The sequence below is a fragment of the Corvus hawaiiensis genome, chromosome 20 (genome assembly GCF_020740725.1).
Source record: "Corvus hawaiiensis isolate bCorHaw1 chromosome 20, bCorHaw1.pri.cur, whole genome shotgun sequence".
Lineage (NCBI taxonomy): Eukaryota > Metazoa > Chordata > Aves > Passeriformes > Corvidae > Corvus > Corvus hawaiiensis.
This window is the reverse complement of record NC_063232.1, coordinates 7531909-7552130: the sequence shown is the minus strand read 5'-3', so window position 1 is coordinate 7552130 and position 20222 is coordinate 7531909. Positions and strand designations below refer to the sequence as shown.

The following is a 20222-nucleotide window of genomic DNA, read 5'->3' as shown; positions in this document are numbered from 1 at the left end:
ATACTGCAAAAAGAAAAGACTGCATAAAACATCTATAGACATAAGGTTCCTGCTGTGTGCTGGAGGCAGAATATATCGCCATTCAGCTAAATGGTGCAATAGAGAAGTGGAGAAAAACTGCAGAAATTGCTTTGAAAACAAAAACAAAAAACTGCTTTCCTGGAGCTATCATCAGGTTTGCTTGTGAGATCAGATGCTTTTTTCCTATGCTCCATTCAAATGCAAAGAAAATGCTTGAGGAAAATTGCTAGTTCTGATACTTACACCCTTCACACGCGCAGCTGGAATGAGATTTCTGCCGTGGTGGAGCAACAGCATCAACAAAATAGTCTAAGCCTAATGGCAGTCACACTGCACACTATTTAAACATATGCAAAGGATTTCTTGATTCCTTGCTACATACTTTCTAGTAAACTTCATACTTATATAATTTTTAAATACTTACTTTTACAGCAAATTATAGGCAAATGGGCCAACTCAGGGTAAGATGAGTTTGAAAACAGAACTGAAAGAAGGACTTTAATAAAGGTAGGTTGAGTCATCTGTAGATATGGCACTTGGGGACATGGTGGCCTTGGCAGTGCTGGGGAAACAGTTGGATTCGATGATCTTAAAGATCTTTTCCAATCTAAACAATTCTATGATTCCCTGAGAAACCTCCCCACTTCAGCAAGGAAAGCAGAAGCTTCACAGAAGTTCCACATAAGGCAAACCTTTCCTGAGTCACCAGCAAACATTTGTTATGTTCTAGTTTCCATCTGACGGCAGCACACACTCTGCCTCATGCCATGGCTTTCCAAGGAAACACTTACAGAATCAGCCCCAATTTTTAGAGAAGTAGGATTTAAGAAATGCCATCTCCTGTGAGATTTGGCATTCTCCTTAAAACAGCTGTTACCAAATGCTTTAAGACTAAGCTCTACAAACCCACATGGTTGTACAAAAAAATCCCCCAAACAGGAAAAAAAACAGGCTCCAAATCCAAAATACAACTTAGTCACATCCAAAACCTATTTATCTCTAAGTTTCATAGCAAAGTTGAAAGGTCTACTCATTATTGTGGCCACTGTTGTGGCAATTTTTATCGGTAGGGTGTAAATTTCCGTCAGACATCAACACCACATCTTTATTTTTTTGCAAACAGAAAAATTATGATTCCTGACACAAAAATTTTGCTCAGACATAAGACAACAAGGTCACAGTTTAATAGAGACACAAATGAAAGAAGAATACAAGAAAACAATGCATAATTTCTGTCCCTCTGACAGGTATCCAGAGGTTTAGTTTGGATATTAAGAAAAATGTCTTCGCTGAAAGGGTTGTCCAGCCCTGGCACAGCTGCCCAGGGCAGTGGTGGAGTCACTGTCCCTGGAGGGATTTAACAGATGTGAGGATATGGCCCTTGGGGACATGGGTTAGTGGTGGCCTTGGCAGTGCTGGGGGAATGGTTCGACTTGATCTTGGAGGTCTTTCCCAACCTAAATGGGTCTATGATTCTATGCTGATCAACTCAATGCCCTTTTTTATTATGTAACTGCTGCAAAACAAACCCTGCGTCTGTAAATAAAATCCTCTGCCTTTTGCTTTGTTAACAAAATACTACCATGGCTTAAGGACATTGTCTGGGGTTTTGCCCCCACAAAAATTTAATTGCCTAATCTTTCTTATCCAATCAGCACAGTGTCCCAGTACTTTGCTTATCAGCTGCTTATTCCCAGAAACCTGCCCTGCCCTGATCCTCTTACTGCTGCTCCCTGAGTCACCTGCCAAAGCAACTACTTGTGTGGCCATGCGCAGAGTAGAGAGGGAGCAAAATCACCTGGAAGGGAAAGGGAATAGAAAGGGGAATGTGTGTTTTCGCATTACTTTCCTCTTCCTGCAGAAAACAGTTACTGATTTGCCTTATAAGACAAAATTAACAATGCTCCTGCCTACAAATATTCCAGAAAGCCTTCAGAAATGACCAAACACATTATTCTAGCTGAAGCATATCCTAATCCTCAGCTCCATTGCTCCAGTTAGATACAGGCTGGTTCCAGAGCCTCCTAAAGTGCTCTGAGTTGCATCAATTTCCTCTTCAAGTCCTTTATACCAACTGGTATGTTCTGAAACACATCAGTTTCTGTCACAGTACAGGTATTTAAAAGCCCTCCATCAATATATTTTTACTTACAGCCCTTGCCTACTTTCTCCCTTTCACACTCACACTCACTCTCTCAGAATAAGCAGGGAAAGCCTCATGTTTTAATGCACACTTCCATCATCTGCAAACAAGAGGTGTGAAAGACATGCAAGTCAATTCATTCACAAATTAACTGCTTTGTCATTTGCAGGAGCACTGGAAGGCCCTGGCAAACAACAGAAGGGGAGCAGTGGTGCTTTTCTAGCAGCCTGTAAACAACTGGAGCAGGTAGATGACAGATACCTCTGTTTCTCTGAGAAGCCATTTCAGGAGCGACTCCTTTTGGTTGCTGCTCCCAGTTTCCAAGCACAGGGCAGACATCAGCCTCATCACAAACACTACAATATTAATGATAAACAACTAACTTACAGGGCCACTGTGAGTACTGATTATTTGGGAGGAGTTTTTATGTGCCAGAGAGCCTTGCTGTGCTAGGTGGGAAAGCAAAGCCAGAGAGGCTGTGCTTAGTCATCCCAGGGCATACAGCAGGTCTGAAGAATGGTCTCCCTGGAAGAAGGGCCACCTGTGTATCCCATGTGTGCCTGCTGAAGGACCCTGATGTGACTGAGCCTCCCCTCTCTCCTTTTTATCCTTGCTGTCCTGCTGCCAGCACCACAGTTGGGATGCAGCAGCTGAAGAGCACAGAGACTTCTGCAATGGGATCCCTTCCTGTGGACCTGCGGGCTCTGTGGTAATACAAACAGCAACACCTCATGGCAGTGCCCAAAACCAAGCTTGTGCTCTGGCCTTCCGTCCATTTATCCTAACACAGGAAAATAAAGTAGTAAAATCTAAATCTCAGTTGTACAGCATAAACACTGCAACTGCCCTATATTCACACTAACATGAAGAGACTTGAGCCCAGCTATTTTCCTTTACAAACTTGACATTACTCAACTTTGATCAAGATATGCATATCCTTTCCTTTCTGAAACTTTTCAACCCAAAATAAACATTCCTTCCTTCACAATCAAACGTCTTTATAGAAACCCACTACTAACATATCACAGCACATTTGAAAAATAAATGGTTGCAGCCTATCAAGTAAAGCATTTTGCTTAAATTACACACTCTTTTTTCATAAAATTCCAGCATGTGGTTTTGCCTTCTCTCCATCCCTGGGCTTGCACAAGAGAACACTGCAGGCCCATATTCTGCTTCACATTAAACAACATAAAACCCCATTAGTTTGTTGAGAAGCCGATAAAGACAGTCAAGCTTATCACCGAGGGCTGCCAAGGGCAGAGAGATTGAGGTAAGGAAAAGCCAGTGAAGGAATCCATGCCTATAGCTATGGCACAGGTGATCCACATGCTAAGCAGAACTCCAGTCTCCCAACATAACCAGCATGACAGTGCCCTTAACTGCAATTCCTAAGTGTAAATGGAAATAGTACATAATTACTGTATAACCAAAGAGCCTTCCCCAGGCATTTCAGATTTAAGACGCATCCATGACTACTTTAGTAAGCATCAAGACTTCAGAAAATTTTAGAGCTGAGCAGAAAAGTAAAAATAGCTGGAGCTGAAAGTATCTCTGTACTTTGAGACTGACCTCCATCTGCAGATTCAGTTACCTCAAAAGCCCCAATCATGAAGATGTGAATAGTTGGTTAATTGCATTTACTTGCTATGTCCTCTTACTTGAGAGATCCATACTACAGCTATGAGAGTAGTAACAGTCGTAACAACTGGAGTTGCCAAGAGGATAAAACTGATGTAAAAAGCAAACAAAGAGTAAGGTTAAATTTATTTGGATTCCTAAAAAAAACCCCAAACTCAACAACAAAAACAACAAAACCAAGATGAAACCCAACTGAAATGATGAAAACCAGATCAAAGTGCAACTCATATCCATTTCTCCTTTCATCTCAGCATTTCAAGTGCTGAGATTTGATAAAAAATGATATATTCTTTCAGTTTATGACATAACAGTTAAACATATGGCATAAAATGAAGAGACTGGGTGCTAGCTGAACCTTAAAGCATGTAGCTAGTGATTTCAAACCAGCCAAAGGCTCAAAGCAACAGCTGACCCTTCCAGCAGCTGATAGGAATTAAAGAGCAGGGCACATTATTTGGAAAATTCTTGGATTTTCCATGGCAAATGCCTCAGAATTGTTCCTGCAGTATCTTGATCTCACATGAAGAAGTATCCCAGAAGAGGACAGCCTGTTTCTTTAGCAAACCCTTCTGCTGGATGGTTGCACTGCTTTCCAAAGGGTACAAACTTTACAGCCAACACACAACCCAGGTGCTGCCTCCACACTCACCGCAGGCACCTCCTGCACCCCTGCTCATCCTCACTGCCTTCCCAGGGCTTTCTGTCCCAGCAAACCCAGAGCTGCTCATCCTCCCTGCAAGGCAGGAGCCTCCACCTCCACCAAACAGAGAAAGACCATGCCGAGGAGTTTAAAGCGTTCAAAATTCCAGCTCAGAAAGAGACAGCTGTCCGTGGCCAACATTTCTAAAGGCAAAATTACAGCATGCGGGAATTACAGATCTGCAGAGAAACCAGCAATTTGTGAGGAATTCAAGTCACCAGAAGCGACAAATTAGGACCACAATGCTAACAAAATTAGATACAGTCTTCTTTTAACCTCTTCTCTATTTTAAGAGCTTTTTTTTTTTTTTAAATCAAAAAAGGGTTTGTATTTGTTTTGTTGTTAAAGTTTCCATGAAATTGGGCTGAGAGCAACTGTTTAAGAACAATGTTTCTCCATCATTTACTCTCTTTACCTTAGGATGTATAAAATTATGTCGATGCCTGTACAAGGAGGTTGCTCTCGGCCATTTAACAGAGTGACAGAGTCACCAGCAGAGATAAAATTCAGTAGCCATGAAAATTTCCATCATCTTTGCAAACATGCTGCTTGACTGGAGGCTGTCAGCTCTGGGATTTTTTTTTTAGGTTCCCTTGCATTCTTCAGTCTTTTCCCAGCTAGGGACACGACTAGAGTCAAAAGGCAGCTCTTTCCCAATGTGACTCTCACTCATCCACATGTCAATAGACTGAACTATGGAAAAACAAAACAAGAACCAAACCAATTTCCACCTGCTCCACTCAATAACAATAAAATCACACAACAGCATCTTTAAAGCCATGCCTGTTCATTTGGATAATTACTCTAACAGCCCATCTAAGCATGGCCTCTGCCCGGTCCCCGATGGAGACCAAAACCTGAAGGAGAAGGAGGAAACAGCTCATCTGCTGAACACAATGTTCGGAAATGTGAGGTGAACATTCCTCACCACAGCAAGATGAATGTTCCCACCCCAGCACAAAGAAAGGGTTCATATTTCATATATTTTCCATTGTTTGAGCTTGCTTGTACATAAGCAACTACATTTAGCAATCACCAATGGGAGAGACTGAGCACTTAAAAAGATTATCATGTTTTTAACAATGCAACAGCAGAATCAACAAGGGAGGCTGCACCCTGTTCAGTTCCACTAATGTTCTCCAATTCCTGCAGAGAGCCACCCTTCCATGGGTACTGTTACCTGTAACACTCACTTGGGGGATGTACATCATCTGCTGCACAAATTAAAATTATCCATCATATGAAAAGTTATCCTCAGTGAGGGGGCTGCAGCAATGAACCCCAAAGGAAGCCAAACACCACCATTTACTTCTTAGTCTAAGCAGGACTCTTACAAAGATTCCCTACACTCATCCTGTCTCAGTGGTCTTCAGTGGTGGAAAAGGAGTGGATACAAGTCTGTATGGAACCAAAGAATTCTGGATTGAAATAATCAATACTTTGAAACATAAAATATTTCAATGAGATGGCTTCATGACATAAGGAAATACCCTGCAGGTAGTGATGGAGGCAGTGGTTTTAGACTGGTTTGACTCCCAGGGGTTCATCAGGCAGCGAAGAGCACGGAGGAAGGACTTGTGCAGCCCTGGCAAGTCTCACAGCCTAGTAGTGCCTGTTCCACACTCATGCTGCTACACCTCCACCCTGCCCAGAGAGCAGCTGCTGTGGCTGGCACAGGGTCTTGCACAGGGAAAGGGCAGCAGTCTTGTACCCCAGGGAAGGCACAACGCCCAAGGATCTCAATAGAAACAGCAAGAAAGGCTTTACCGACCTACAAAGGGTTTCAAAGAGAAGTCTGCAGTGTTGCATGAGTGACTGCTCCAGCTAGAATGACACAGCATCCTCACACAGTTATCACTGCCCAGCAAGTGCTGCCTTTATGTGTTTAACAGAAACCTCCTAACACTGCCTGCTGTAGCTTTCATTATTCGCTCTGAAAGCACGCTTCTACTGGACCCTTACAAAAATAATGCAGAGTGTTTAAGGACAAAGACAAGCTTTAGAAGACTGGCAAGGAATTAAGCATCCTTAAAACTATTAATTGGGATGGAAGGAACAGGGAACGCTTATCAGTACAGGCTGCTGGCACACGAGGTCACAGCAGCAGCCAGACACGGCAGGTGCAAGCGATGAAATCTGCCTGCACATTCTGGAGGGACAGCTTCAAACAGAGCTGCTCTTCTCCACCGTGGCTGCTGCCGCTGCTTAATTTGATTACACACAAGTGAGAGCCGGGGGGAGGGAGGGAAGGAAAGCAAAGGCAGGGGCGAGGACCCTCTGGGCACCCATGCGGAAGGTACTGGGCACCCGCAGCTGTGGTCTCAGCACAGGGCTCTGAGCAGGGTCTCCATGAAATTACAGGGGCACCAGACAGCTGACACGGCACGAGCCTCCGGGAGACAAAAAATGACTTGCGTTCCCCTCAGCAAACCACATGCCGCATAGCAATTTGGACTGGAAAGATGCTATTCTGGATTTAAAGGGAAACTAATCTGTTAAAAGAAACAGACCCCAGAGCGGCAGGGTGTAGAGTCCCTGTGCGAACATCCCTCACATAAACTGTGTCACTTCGTCCATAACACTTGTAGGTGCTACATTCTTTCAGGTTTCCACCAACCAAGTCTTTTACTACCTGGCTTTTTAAGAACTGCCAAGAGACTCTTTCATAACAATAATCTCTAACCTAAAATTATCAAAGTGTGCTCTTGCTTCCCTCTAGCCCTGAAATCTTACAGAAGAACCCTGGGACTGTTCCTTTAAAAGACAGAACAATTCAGTCTCTATTGAATTCTGGGTTGAAAGGAAAAAACCAAAGCAAAAAACCCAGAGTCTAAGATCAGGTCCTCCAGACTAAGACCAAGAATATCACTAAAGAGGAAAAATTGCTCTTCTTGAGATATTTAGATACAAGATACCTTAAAATATAACCTTAAAATCTACCTTAAAATTGTTATGACACTACCTACCAAAATCTAATTATACTTTCATAATTATATGTATTAATATCTAAAGTGTGTAATTACAAAGGAGCCAATATATTTTAGAAACACCATACTTATAAACCTATTTTTTTTTAAATAGAAACTTCCTGCATGACTGTAAGATCTATATTTTAGTTCTCCTGTCTTTATGACTCAATACTAGCAACTGGAGGCAAAGGCAACTGGAGTCCACGTGTTTCAATGGAAGCCACAAACAGGGATCTTCTATATTATGTCAAAGGCATTGAACAAAAAAACCCACTAAAACCTTGCTCCTGCAGAATTAAAAAAACCCCTGAAAACAGTGGAGAAATTAAATAAATAAATAATAATAATAATAATAAATTTTCTTCCTATCAGCTTCCTTCATTAAAGCAATAACTTTTATGCATTTGTTTTAATTTACAAAGAGAACTGGAGCACCAAAAAATAGAGGTCTTGCCAGCCAAAAGGGTGGAATCTAATGGAATCTACAAACATCTTAATTATCAGACCAGTGATATAAATCTACTAACTAGTGGTGTCGATACCATGGCTGAGCCTGCCTGTTGTTTTCTGGCAGTCTCTGGACAGAGACCACAGGCTGAACATCTATGACTGCCTGGACAATCCAAGCTCTCCCACTGCTGGGCCCATTCTGTACACATAAACCTCTTCTGCAGGTAGCAACGGCCCAGGAAATCTCTCTCACTCAGGACTGAAGTGGTTTGTGTTTCAATTGCACAAGTCTGAGTGAACAAAACCAAACATCATTAGGTTACAAAGCCAAGTAATTTCTAAATGGTGATGAACGTATTTCCCATTCACATAGAAAATGAGAAGGGATGGTATAATAGAGCTTGACTAAATAATTAAATCAAAAATGTTAAATCCTGATTCAGATTTTACTGCGTGTGCTTACAGACAGAGACCTTTCTCTATGCACTCACGTAACTTCTGGTTTTATTCAAACATCAGCTCTACTTCTAATTTATTCTTGTTAAGTGGCTTTCAGCAATGCAAGTGATTTAAATGCACACTTGAGAGGCAAATATAAGCTTGCAATAAGGTGCAGTTTGACATTTAAACCATTACATATTTTTGAACATAATATGACTACAGAAGCATTACTAATTCTGAGCCACTTCCAGATGGAAGTTTAAAAAGCACAATGAAATGCAGACCAAAAGTGATTTACCTCTTTTCTCCAGCAACTGTTGCAACTCTCTTGATTCACAGTCCAAAAACTTGAAAATTTTGGTAGCTTTGTAGTAACGTAAAGTACTCCCACTGCACCTTAAATAGCTGACAAAAATGTACCTTAATACCACATGCATCTCAATACACCTTTAAGAACAAACGTAATTTTAACTTGACTAGAAGAAGTGTTTTAGCGTCTAAGAGCACCACTCCTCCGATGCCCCCATTTCCAGCAGCTTAAGAGCACCACTCAAAACTTAAGTCATGGAAGGTCTGCCTTCATGGGTGCTCAAGCATACATAAAACAGTGCACTACCTTCCAAAACTGGTCCCAGCTTACAAAGTTACAAAGTAACTGTGAGCAACATTCATTTATGCCCAGCTGGAATTGCCAACATGTAAGAGGTGAAAATTTTGGCTACCTAAAAATATATAATATATGTTTCATGAAGGAAATAGCAAGTGACCCTAAACTTTAGCAGATCTGTCAAGACCCTGCTACAATGAAGTAGGCAAGAGAAGTCATTAATTTTATTGCTTTTGCAGCACATCTGCACAGTTCACGGTACACCCCAGAGCTGAAAAGCACACAGCAACACATGCTGGGGAGGTGCTGCTAACTGCTCCTGAGCATCTCTATACGTGTAAAAAGGAGATTAAATAAACACAAAGGTAAATTAAATAAAGTAGGTTATTTCCTCAACGACTAAGAAATGCTGTTGGAGAGAAGGGAAAGGGAGGAGAGCAGGAGATATACTCACTATGTGGGGCACCAGTGGCTGAGTAACCTCACGTTCTGACCAGTGACTCGAGGTTCTTCATTAGGGATTGAGTAATGGCTTGTGCCATCTGTATGTAAGTGCAGATGAGCAAAACCACCAGAATTCCTTTCATTTAGAGGGGGAAAAAAAAAATCTTCCCTGTCCTAATACCAGTTGGGAATAAAACACACAAATACCACATATTAATTGATCATCAGAAGCTCGGGATCCTCAGCATGTTGTTCTTACAGTCAAAAATCAATGACTAGAAGCCAACACTTGGCATTTTCTGTACCTTGTTACAGGAAAGTCATGAGAGATTAATGTTTGCCCTTCTAAGCACTATTACTCAGGTACTTTGTTTGGTACTTCTGAGTTACAAATTCCCAAAAAATTGTGAAGAAAAAAAGTCTCATATCTTAATACTACTACATTAAATAATTTTTTGTCCTCTTTCTTCTCTTCCCCATGAGAAAAGGAACTAACACATCCAAGACGGAGCTGATCAGGAACTGTCAGTTTTAATCAGAGCGCTATAGCTGTCAGTCACCAGTGGCCCTTGGGTATTTTGTTTCCTGAATATATAAAAGATTGTTATCCTGAAAGTTAGTCAGCATTTCTGGCTGCTAGACGGAAATAACAAGACTATTAGAAATGTTTTAACACTGGTATAACTGCAGCAGTATTTGAGTTCTAATAGCTCAGCACACCAACACAGGCAATGACCCCTCTTTATGAGCCACACTGGTGCAATAGAAATAATTTCTCCTTATTGCATAGTTTGCACAGTTGGTATTTATTAATAGTGTTGCAATTCTGTATTAATTATTATTTAGCACTGACAACACGCCTGAAACTGCACAAAATTAGTGCCTGGCCCAAAGTGTTTAAGCAGCTCTGATTCAGCATCCCATAAGCAACATTTCATCCACCAACCTGCTCAGGGACTAAAGCCTGGGCAGCAGTGGCACTTGGTCAGCTGATGTCATGTCAAATTATTTACATCCTACAGCTTGGGACAGCCAAGCCCCAGTGGCTCTGGCTGGAGCAAAATTTACAAGCACCAGTCTGTTGGAGAAAACCACCCAACACTAAAGGCAATGTGGAAATGAGAATCCAGTATCTTATGCAAAATTATTAGAAAAAGAGTCCTGTCATAGTCTCACATTTTCAAATGAAAAGTCTCACTGAAGAGGAACAGAGCAAGAGCACACAGTGATTTGTGAACTTCCCAAACTGCCCACCTGGTAGGAACGCTGTACTAAAGCAGCTGCCTAAGCCAGGATAAAAGCAAAACTTCCAAGGTCATCACCACCACACAGGCACAAATCACGAAATGCAAACGTGACAGGCAGCGAGAAGTGAAAATTGCAAATCAACAAAAGGCCAAGACCCCCCCTTTCAGATCCATACTGCTTTGTTGGCAAACCCTCCTGAAGGATCACTTCTCTGAAATGAGAATATGCAGAGAGCACAGATCAGCAAATCCCAGGACAGCCATGGGAATCAGAGTCAACCTTCAGGCAGGTTTAATTCAGGCCCTGCAGACTCAACACAGACACGAGTCCTGTTGCCACTGTCAGTTCACCCATTTTTGTTGTTTTCCATGTTGCCAAGAACCCAGAGCTGTATTCTAAGACAATAATGACATGTTACTAATACAAATAGAGAAAATAGGAAGCTATGAAACGAATAATTAACTGTGATCTGTTATTTACATAATTATTGGCAGAAGCCTGAACAAGGAGCAAGATGGATTACTGCAGTTTTGGTTCAATGCAGCCTTAAAATAAAAAAATTTAAAAAATAAATCATCACATGCCAAGGCTGAAAGGATTTTCATTCCAGCATGGGGTTCTCTCACTCTGCCAGCCAAGCTCCAAGCTGTTACTGCAGCTATTCTCCAGATAAACACTGATCTTTTCCCTTTGCTCTTCTGTTCAGCTACTGCAGCTGCTGGCCACCAGCAGAAGCATAAGAAATGTATTTTAAAAAACCCCAAAACAAAGAAACAAACAAAAAATCTCAACAGGAGATAATATTGCTCACCAACAATACAACCTCGGTATGTTCATATTGCTCACACCTGACCTTAGGACAGGCAAGGCATAAAGCCTAGTTTTTCTTGTGTATTTCTCTCCCTTCTCTTAAGCTAAAATTGCTCTATGACTTCAGTTGTGGCAGGAGATCAGTTCTTGAGAAGGATCATTGATACTTATGCCCTCAAAACCAGAAGTACAGAATAGGTGGGAGCAGCAATGTTGCTCTCACGACGTGCTCCACTGCTGTCTAGAAAGTTCAGCCGGACAGAAGAACTCCATTCCTTACTCTGTCATAAGTGAGAGATAATGTGGTGGTTCCAGCCATGCCTTGTGCAGAGGCTTCCATGAAACACACAGCACAATGAAAAGTGGAAAGAGCCACCAGAGCAACCTGAACAGCTCGTTCAAGAGCCTTCCAGAAGAAACTTTCAGCTGCTCCTGACTGGTGACAGGTCCAGTCATGACTACAAGTGGGAAGGATTCTACATCCCTTCAGTCACTCTCCTGATTTTGTATATACTGTTGTAAAACCAGGAGCACAGATATTAGTGCTCCCTCCCTTTCACTTCCTTTCCCTGCAACTCTACAGAAATAGCTGGGTTACATCAGACAGAAACACACACAAAATAACAATGACAGCAGATGTGTCAAGAAAAGAAAAACCATGCATGAGATGCCTGCTGTACTTGGCAGTTCAGCAGTTCTAGGTAGGGTACTTGTCCAGTCGATGAATCACAGGGTTAGCTGTTTTACAGCACCAAAGTCAAAGCAGGCATGAGTAGTTAAGAACTCAGTCGTAACGACTTGGGGGGTTGTTGTTTCGTTTGGGTTGTTTGGGGGTTCCTTTCTCTTATTTTGCCCTTACCTGTCTCAGATTTGCCTCTTGATTTTCAGACCAAGAATTTCAGACCAGTTCACCAAAAATGCAATTTACAGGAGAGGTCCATGCCAAATCTGTACCCAAACTTCTCTGGAAACCATGATGTGTTGTTCACCTCACTTACACCTCTCTGGGCTCTGAGCCCAAGCCCATTTTGCTCAACTCCCATTAACTTCCGTGGCGCCTTAGGCACTTCACAGGTTCTTTGTACAACTCATTTTGTGCACACATTACTTTTTCTAGAGCACTCATCACCCTACACCCATAGTGCAATTTCCACAAAACTCTCTCAGGCAGAAGGGCATCATCCTCCTTTGTCCATTTCCAACAGTCAACTTCATCCTTTCTCCTGTGATGCTTATCATGTTTGGTAGATGCTGTTTGTAAACTCTTGCTGAAATCTGCCCTTTTCTTCCCTCAACTCCCTCCTCACCACTTGGCTATACTGCCTACCAAAAAGCCACATCTGCTTATCTTGTAGGGCCTCTCACACTAACAAATGCTGTTTCGTCTCCCTCAGTCTCTCCATCTTTGGCCTACAGCTCTCTGATATATCTTGGAGATATGGAGATAGATGTGGATTGTAAGTACCTTGGGTGTACCACCTGATTCCACAGAAGCTGCACGACAATGTCCTGGTCCATAATACACGTCAAACAACAATGATGCAAACAAGCAACTCAGAAGAATTCTGATCTCTGGAGTTCCTAACTTTTATCTGTCATATAAAATCATGGTTTCCTGCTGAATCTCCTGAAGAGGTACCAGGAGCTTTTCCTGATAGTTATAAGGAACTTTGCAAATGTTATTTGATATAGGTGATACATTATAGAACCTTTCAACCACAAGTTCCTCAGCAGTTGAAAGACCAAGCAAGAGCTATGGGATTTTATGTTACAGGAAAAGTCACCAGTTTTTAACAACGTCTGTTCAAATTTATAACCCACCATGCTACGTCATCAGCAGCTTATTTGCTTCTCATGCACAGTGTACCAGAAGAAATGAAGAGTAAATGTTCTCAGTTATTCCCTTTTTTTACACAAATTCCCTGATAGAAATTAACTCTATTGCAGCTTGGTATGGTATTTGAAAAGTCTGAAGGAATGATTACAGATTTCCCACAATTTTGACAAGAGAAGCTTTTTCACAAAGCTTCTGGTATTGACAGTCACAGAGATCAAGGGACTAATAAGATCATCACATTATTCTTAAGAACACACTCAATATTTATGAGTATATTAACTCCATGTAATAAAGGCCACATTGTCTGGCTGCAATGACTTGGATGCTTTGGGGATAAAATTAATCAACATGTATGAAAGAGGATCTCAGAGTCAAACAGGAAAATCTGCACATAATAACAAAGATAGTTAGTATCTGGCAAACCTACAGCACAAGGAAGAAAAAATACTATGATTAAACATAATAACACTTCACTTGAAATGTAAAATACTCTGGAACAAATCCTGCCAACTCGCATAAGAACCAGCAAACAGGAAGCAGCAGCCTTTGCAATAAAGCCCATCACACAGGGAAAACACAACACTAGAGAACAAGATGCTACTGCACAGTCCCTGTCATTGTGCTGTAGAACACTTGCTGTCTCCTGCTTTTGAAGTGCATGAGGTTCAATTCTAACTTCTGCTCCCAGTGCAGGACCTGTTGAATTTTGAGTCAGTAGCAGGTCCCTGCTGTCCAAGTAAAACACTGTCATCCTTTCACAAATGCTCACATGTGTGAGCTGGTGGCACTGCTGGCTCAAGTGCATTCTGTCAGTATTATTTTCTAATAATTTCCAGCATAACAGTCCTTCCAGAGCTGTGTCCTGCTGGGTTAAGATTAGCTCAAAGTGATAAAAAAAAAAAAAAAGGAAGAGCTTGCACTGCCTCTTAATAGTTTTCTCCCTGAAGCCATAAGCCCTGAGCATGGTCTTGTTACAAGGGGAGAAGAGGCTCTTTTTTATCCCATTCCATGTGAGTTCTCTGACTACATTCACTTAGACATTCACTTAGAAACACTCAATGGGGCACTATGTTACTATCAGAAATGTGAGCTCATAAGTAAAAAGAAGCAGTTTTGGCTCACAACCTCTTGAATGTCTTGAGAGTCAGTGCTGAACCTTTCCTAACCCTTCAGCTGGAGTCTGTACTACATAGTTGTAAACTTGACTTTCAACTTTCAATGATCATTTGCATGTATGTATCTTCAAAGAATGGCATTTGATTTGCAACTATGTGTTGTAATGAGAGGCTAATTAACACAAATATGGTTATTAGCAAGTTGCAGACATTTAAAGGACAAAACCAGCAGACCAAAGTCTGTGACATTACTGTGTGACAGGGATGGAGATCCTCAAGGATGAAGTGATACTAGCCAAGGCTCTGCCAGTAACTCCATTACCACAGGCAAATCACCAACATTCTGCAACTTGGTTTCCCCTTCTGTAGTGGGATAGTGAGACTCATTTACTTTGCTGGGTAGTTCTCCAGCTTAATTAAATCATTACCTTTAAATTAAAGCACTACAGAAATGCCAGGAAGTAGCGTCTGAATTAGAAGGTGGAGGTGACACCCTAATGAAGCAAGAATATTTTCATTGTCAACAGCAGGCACAGTAAAAGGTCACCCATGGTATAATTGTGAAACCACATTCCAAGCTTCTGAAGGCAAGATGACTTTTCCCAAAACTTCATTAAGGAAGAAGATATGTCCCAGCATCATTGGATGGCTGAAATGCTGCAGTTTCACAGGCAATCTACAATGGTTTAATTACTTTTGTTTTCCCCTTGTCCTTACTCTTTGCTATCCTAATAGCAGCAAAATATCACAGCTTTTTCCACAGGCAACTGTTTTCAGTATGATCAAAGACCTATTAAGAAAATTGCAGAGGATCATTTCCCTTCAAGTTGGTAATGCTCAGCACTGATTGAGTTTTCAATCTTTTCTTTACAAGAGCCACAATAGAAGCACTCGCACTTTTTGTCTGGGACAGCTTCTCCCAAATATCAGTATATTCCAACATACTCCACATGCACTGGAAATTTCCAAGTCTTTGTAAACGTAAGGACCTTATTGAAATATCCACTACTGCTGTGCAGACACTTTATTTTTAAGTACTGGAAGAAACTTATTCTTAAACCATAAGAAACAGGCCAGTCCTCTGCGGTCAGGCCCATTTTCATCATGTACTCCCAAAAAAGCTGCAAATTTTGTGTTAGGTGTGAAGCTGTGTATGCCCTGTATCTTGGAAACTGCACTCAAGCTCTGTCCCAGATACCAAAAACACACATCCCATCATAAAGTCATTTAGTCCATGCTGGGAAGCCATTAAACCAAAACCAGGAAAACAGACAGCTACTTCCTTGTGTGTTGGACTTGAAAAAAACGATCACCCAAGAACAACTCATTATTTACAATGTTTATGTGTCCAGAGTGTAAACACCAAGAAATACCATATTTGCTGTTTGCTTTGTAGCAATGCAAAATCTTTTAAGGGCAAGATGTGCTATAGGAGAGGTCAGCCTAGTTCTTTCTATTATATAAGATGCTCTTGCATCTTATGTATGACTGGATACATACTATCCAGCTTCTGTGAGGATATGTTAGAAAATAGTGGAAGATACTCGGGAAATTACATCTGGAAATAATTCTGTATATGATCTTTTTTTCCCCAGTAAGTAAATACATACTTGCATACACTTGTTTTATATATATATATATACAGGAAATATATACTTGCTTTTTCTTATACTTTTTGGAAAACCAAAATGATTGCAACCAAGTTCTCAAGTAAGACAGAAGATGTACTTGGAGTATCGTGCCCATACAGCTGGATACTCTGTTTGCTTATGTCTGTCTGTCAGCTGCCTGCTAATTGCTTTTGAGGCCACTGACCTGCTTTTGACTAAATTTGACAGCAGGAAGAAGTCCCAAAGCTTCCAACACTTTCATTTAAAAAAAATGGTTGGGTAGATGCAAGACTCTTATAAGACGAGAAAGGTTAATGACAAAGGTCAACTATTATTTGACGTCAGAGAATCCACAGCAGGGATCACCCTAGAGACAGATCCTCAGGAACCAGTTTCCATTGGTACTGCCACTCTTCTAACACTTGTTTCACATAGAGCTGGAACCAGAAATTAGTTCCAGTTCTCACAACAGTCCACTGGCCTTAGGTAAATCGTAACTTCTGATGCTACTTCCCCTGCCATAATGTGGCTGGTGTTAAAATCTCTTATTACGTTGCTGCAACGATTCATATTTGAAATGTACTTTGAAGGTCTGGAGAGTTGTATTTACTAATTATTACCTGTCTTGAGACATGAGCTGAATATTCAAAGTGCTAGCTTGATTCATCTGCAAGTGCACATCACATAAGCATGTGGTATACACTAAGACTCAAAACACAAAAGTAAAGATTACTTTTAGAGAAGACTTTATAATCAAGTCAGTTTTGAGCTCAAAACATATAATTTTTATTACCACAACTCTTCTATTACACTGGATTTAAATTATTCCATGTTTTAGATTAGCACTTTATAGAACACCGGTTTGAAAAGTAAATACCAATTGACAGAAGACAAAAAGCCCATGCAAAGTTTGATTCTGTCCCCAAAGGCAAGTCTGATGTCTGAGATCTTAAACCTTTGATATCAAACTGAGTGTTAACAGATAAATTGCACAGGGCAGTTATTGAGCACAGTAAAATCAGAGCTTGTCCTTGAAATATCAGCAATTATAGCACTGAGACTGGCAATGCCACATTACAGTAGGCAGGCATTTTTATCTTCTGCTTGGTCAGGCACCTTCCAGCCTTTCCAGAAAAGAAGATGCTTTCACTTCTTGCAGGCAGAAAAATCAGATGACAAAGGTCTTGGTGGAAGTGCTAGATCAAATAGGTGAACTAGATGTGATTTTTTTTTTTTTTTTAAAGAATGCACGAGGCGGGGAATAGCTTCCTAAAAAGGAAACTTTCCATGTATTAAAGGTGCTTTGTAGTAAAACTGTCTACTAGAGAGGTATTTGAGGGCAAGGGAACACACTACAATTTCCTTCAATAATAACAGGTTAACCTTGTATCTTCAAGCTTCCTTCTGTAACAGATTGATTACCAGCCAAGTACTCAGTATCTCCCAATACTGGCCTTTTACATTTCCTGAAGGAACAAGCCACATCTAAAAAGAAAAACAAAAAAGCCACAACAGTGACAGCTAAATATTCCATCTAATCCTCCCCATCTACTTACTCCAGACAAAATAAATACAACCTGGCCAACTTATTCTGACAAAAGTGACTTAGATTTATGTCCCTTGCTCTCTATTACTGCCCTACAAACATATATTATTTTAATGCACTATAAACAAATAATCGGATTTGCTTAACACCACATTGAGTCCTAGTGATTAAAACATATATATGCATAGAGAAAAATTTATACATGCACAAACCCCTTTGTAAGCTCTGAAGATAAAATTATCAGTATTGCCAAACAGAGAATATGTATTATATTCTAATGACATGAGACAGTTGATTACCAACAAGCCTACTTCGTTTCTAATTAGAAAAAGTTCAGTGATGATCTTCTTCCCTGCTGTTATTGCCTGACAAGAATAAACAAGGAGTCTGCTCTAGGGATGGCACAGTAAACATGCAAACAGACATTTGTTTTGGAGCTTCGCTTCACAGTAGTAGTAAGTACTGAGGAACATAGTGGTTCACGGAGTACAGCTGGTCATGCATCCATCAGCGCATGATTTTAAGTGTTTACCTCAAGAAAACCGAGCTTTGCAAAGTGCACTGCGGCTGCCTAGCTGCTCCTCCTGCGCCCGCTCCTGCCGGCTCTGCTGTCACCTGCTCGGGAGTTCTGCAGGGAAGGGACCCTCCTTGGCACAGGGCTGAAGGGCAGCCGGGTGTTCCAGGCTGGACGCACTCCGCAGAAACAAAGCAAAGGGGGTTTGCTTCGCTGCGATTTTCACCCAAGGACACACCGCGCTCGCATGCCCGTCTCCCCCCCTTTGGCATCAGACTGTCTCTCCGGCCGCAGCTGCACCTGTCGCCCGCAGCGTTCACCCTGTGCCGGGATCGATAACGCGTCTGCCATCACCCCCGAACCTCGCCGAGCGCCCCCCGCTCTGCCCGCGATGCAGGCGCCGGTCCCTCCCGAATCCCATCGAGCACCGATTCCTCCATCGAGCCCAGACAAACAAAGGGCGCTTCTCTTATCTTCGATAAAATTCAGACAAACTAGAGAACAATACCGGAAGGGCCGCACAATGGGCACCGGCCGCGCCGCATCCCTCACGCCATCCCTCCTCCAGCCCCGGCACGGCGGGCGAGCCCCGTTGACCCCAGCCCGGGACAACCCTGGGGACGGCGGCGGCTGTACCGTGCCCGGGCAGGGCTGTCGCCGGGCGGCGGGGGATGCCCTCACAGCCGCGGATGCGCTCACCTGCCACCGTGTACCGGTCCAGGTAGTTGAGCACGTTGCCCACACTGAGGATGCCGGCGGCCGCTACCCGGGCCCGGCCGACGCTCGGCGCCTTGCGGAGGGCGGAGGGGCGGTCGGGGTGCTTGCCGGCCGCCGGTGGGTTCATCCTGCCCGACAGGGTCTGCACCTCTCCCTCGGCGCCCCGGCCGCAGCAGCCCCGCTCGCCGTCCTCCTCCTCCTCTTCGTCGCCGGCTCGGAGCCGCCCGCCGCAGCCCGGGCTGCTGCCGGAGGAGCCGTCGCTTTCCAGGCACATCATGGGCTGCGGGAGGGAATCTCGGCGTGCGGGAGCCCGGGCGGGGTGACTGACTGACTGACTGACTGACTGACTGACTGACGGACGGACGGACGAACGGACGGACGGAGAGAGCGAGCGGAGAGCGCTCAGCGCCGCATCCCGCGGTCGCCCCGAGCCTGCCCGGGACAGGCCGGCTCTGACAGCCCGGGCGGGGCCGGGGCCCGCGGGGCGGGGCCCGGGGAAGGCTCCGCCCCTGCCCCCGCCCCGCCCCGCCTCAGCGGCCGTGCGCGCCCCGCCCCCGCGGCCCCGAGGAGTCCGTGAGCCCGGCCCGGGGCGGTCCAGGGGGGCGGACCCTAAGCCGCCCTTGAAGCGCCCCTTACGGGTGTCCCGTCAGCCGTGCTCCACAGCGGCCCCTCAGCCGTCGGCGGACCAGCCCGTAGGGGTGTCCCCTCAGCCCGCCTCAGGGCGGCTCCTCATCCCTCCTCAGACCGGCCCCGAGAGGTCCGTCAGCCGCCTCAGGTCGGCGCCTCAGCTGTTTTCAGTGTCGCCCAGAGGGTGACCCTTCAGCCCCCTCCATGTGCCCTAAGGGGATCCCTCAGCCCAGCCAGCGGGTTCTCCCTCAGCCCCCCTCAGACCGGCCATGATAGGCGGTTCCTCAGAAACTTCAGCTCGGCCCTGAGGGGATCCCCCCCTCAGCCCAGCCCGGCCCGGGCATGAGGAGGTTTTTCCTCTGCCCACCTCAGCTTGGCCCTCAGGTGGTCCCCTCAGCCCGGCTATGAGGGGGTTCCTCCTCAGCTCACCTCAGCCCCTCAGCCCGGGAGAGTCCAGGTCTTACCTACTCGGAGTCACCAGCGCAGTGGGACCGAGTAATGAAATCCCTTTATCTACCTTTATTATTCTTCAGCACTGCACAACGGGCTTCAAACACACGGGTGGAACTGTAGAGGTAGCTGGAAAAAAACCAAACCCCCCAAACAAAACCAATGGCTCCAGCACTACCGGCTTGTACCCAACAATCAACTCCATGTGGGCTGTGCAGGCCCACCCTCAGATGTGAGTTTAAGAATAAATCTGTACAAAAGTTCTCCTTGCCTATCCTGGGTGCCCAGAGCTGTGTCCAGTCACACGGGCTGGCAGGGAAGGGGCAGTGTGA

General features: G+C 43.7%; 1 protein-coding gene across 6 annotated transcripts in view; it reads right to left on the bottom strand.

The window, feature by feature from the left end:
- Positions 1 to 19294, bottom strand: part of LOC125336251 (protein spinster homolog 2-like) — a 135271-nt gene extending 115977 nt beyond the window's left edge. For 4 of the 6 annotated variants that reach the window (XR_007207709.1, XR_007207708.1, XM_048324604.1 and 1 more), the window contains exon 1: positions 18796 to 19293. Coding sequence is in view for 3 of the 6 variants with exons in the window: in XM_048324604.1 (XP_048180561.1) it covers positions 18796 to 19090 (295 nt within the window). In the remaining 3 variants the exon portion in view is untranslated. Of the gene's footprint in view, positions 1 to 18795 lie in introns of all 6 variants that reach the window. The other 2 variants (XR_007207710.1, XM_048324605.1) reach the window with 2 other exon arrangements.
- Positions 19295 to 20222: the final 928 nt, after the last annotated feature.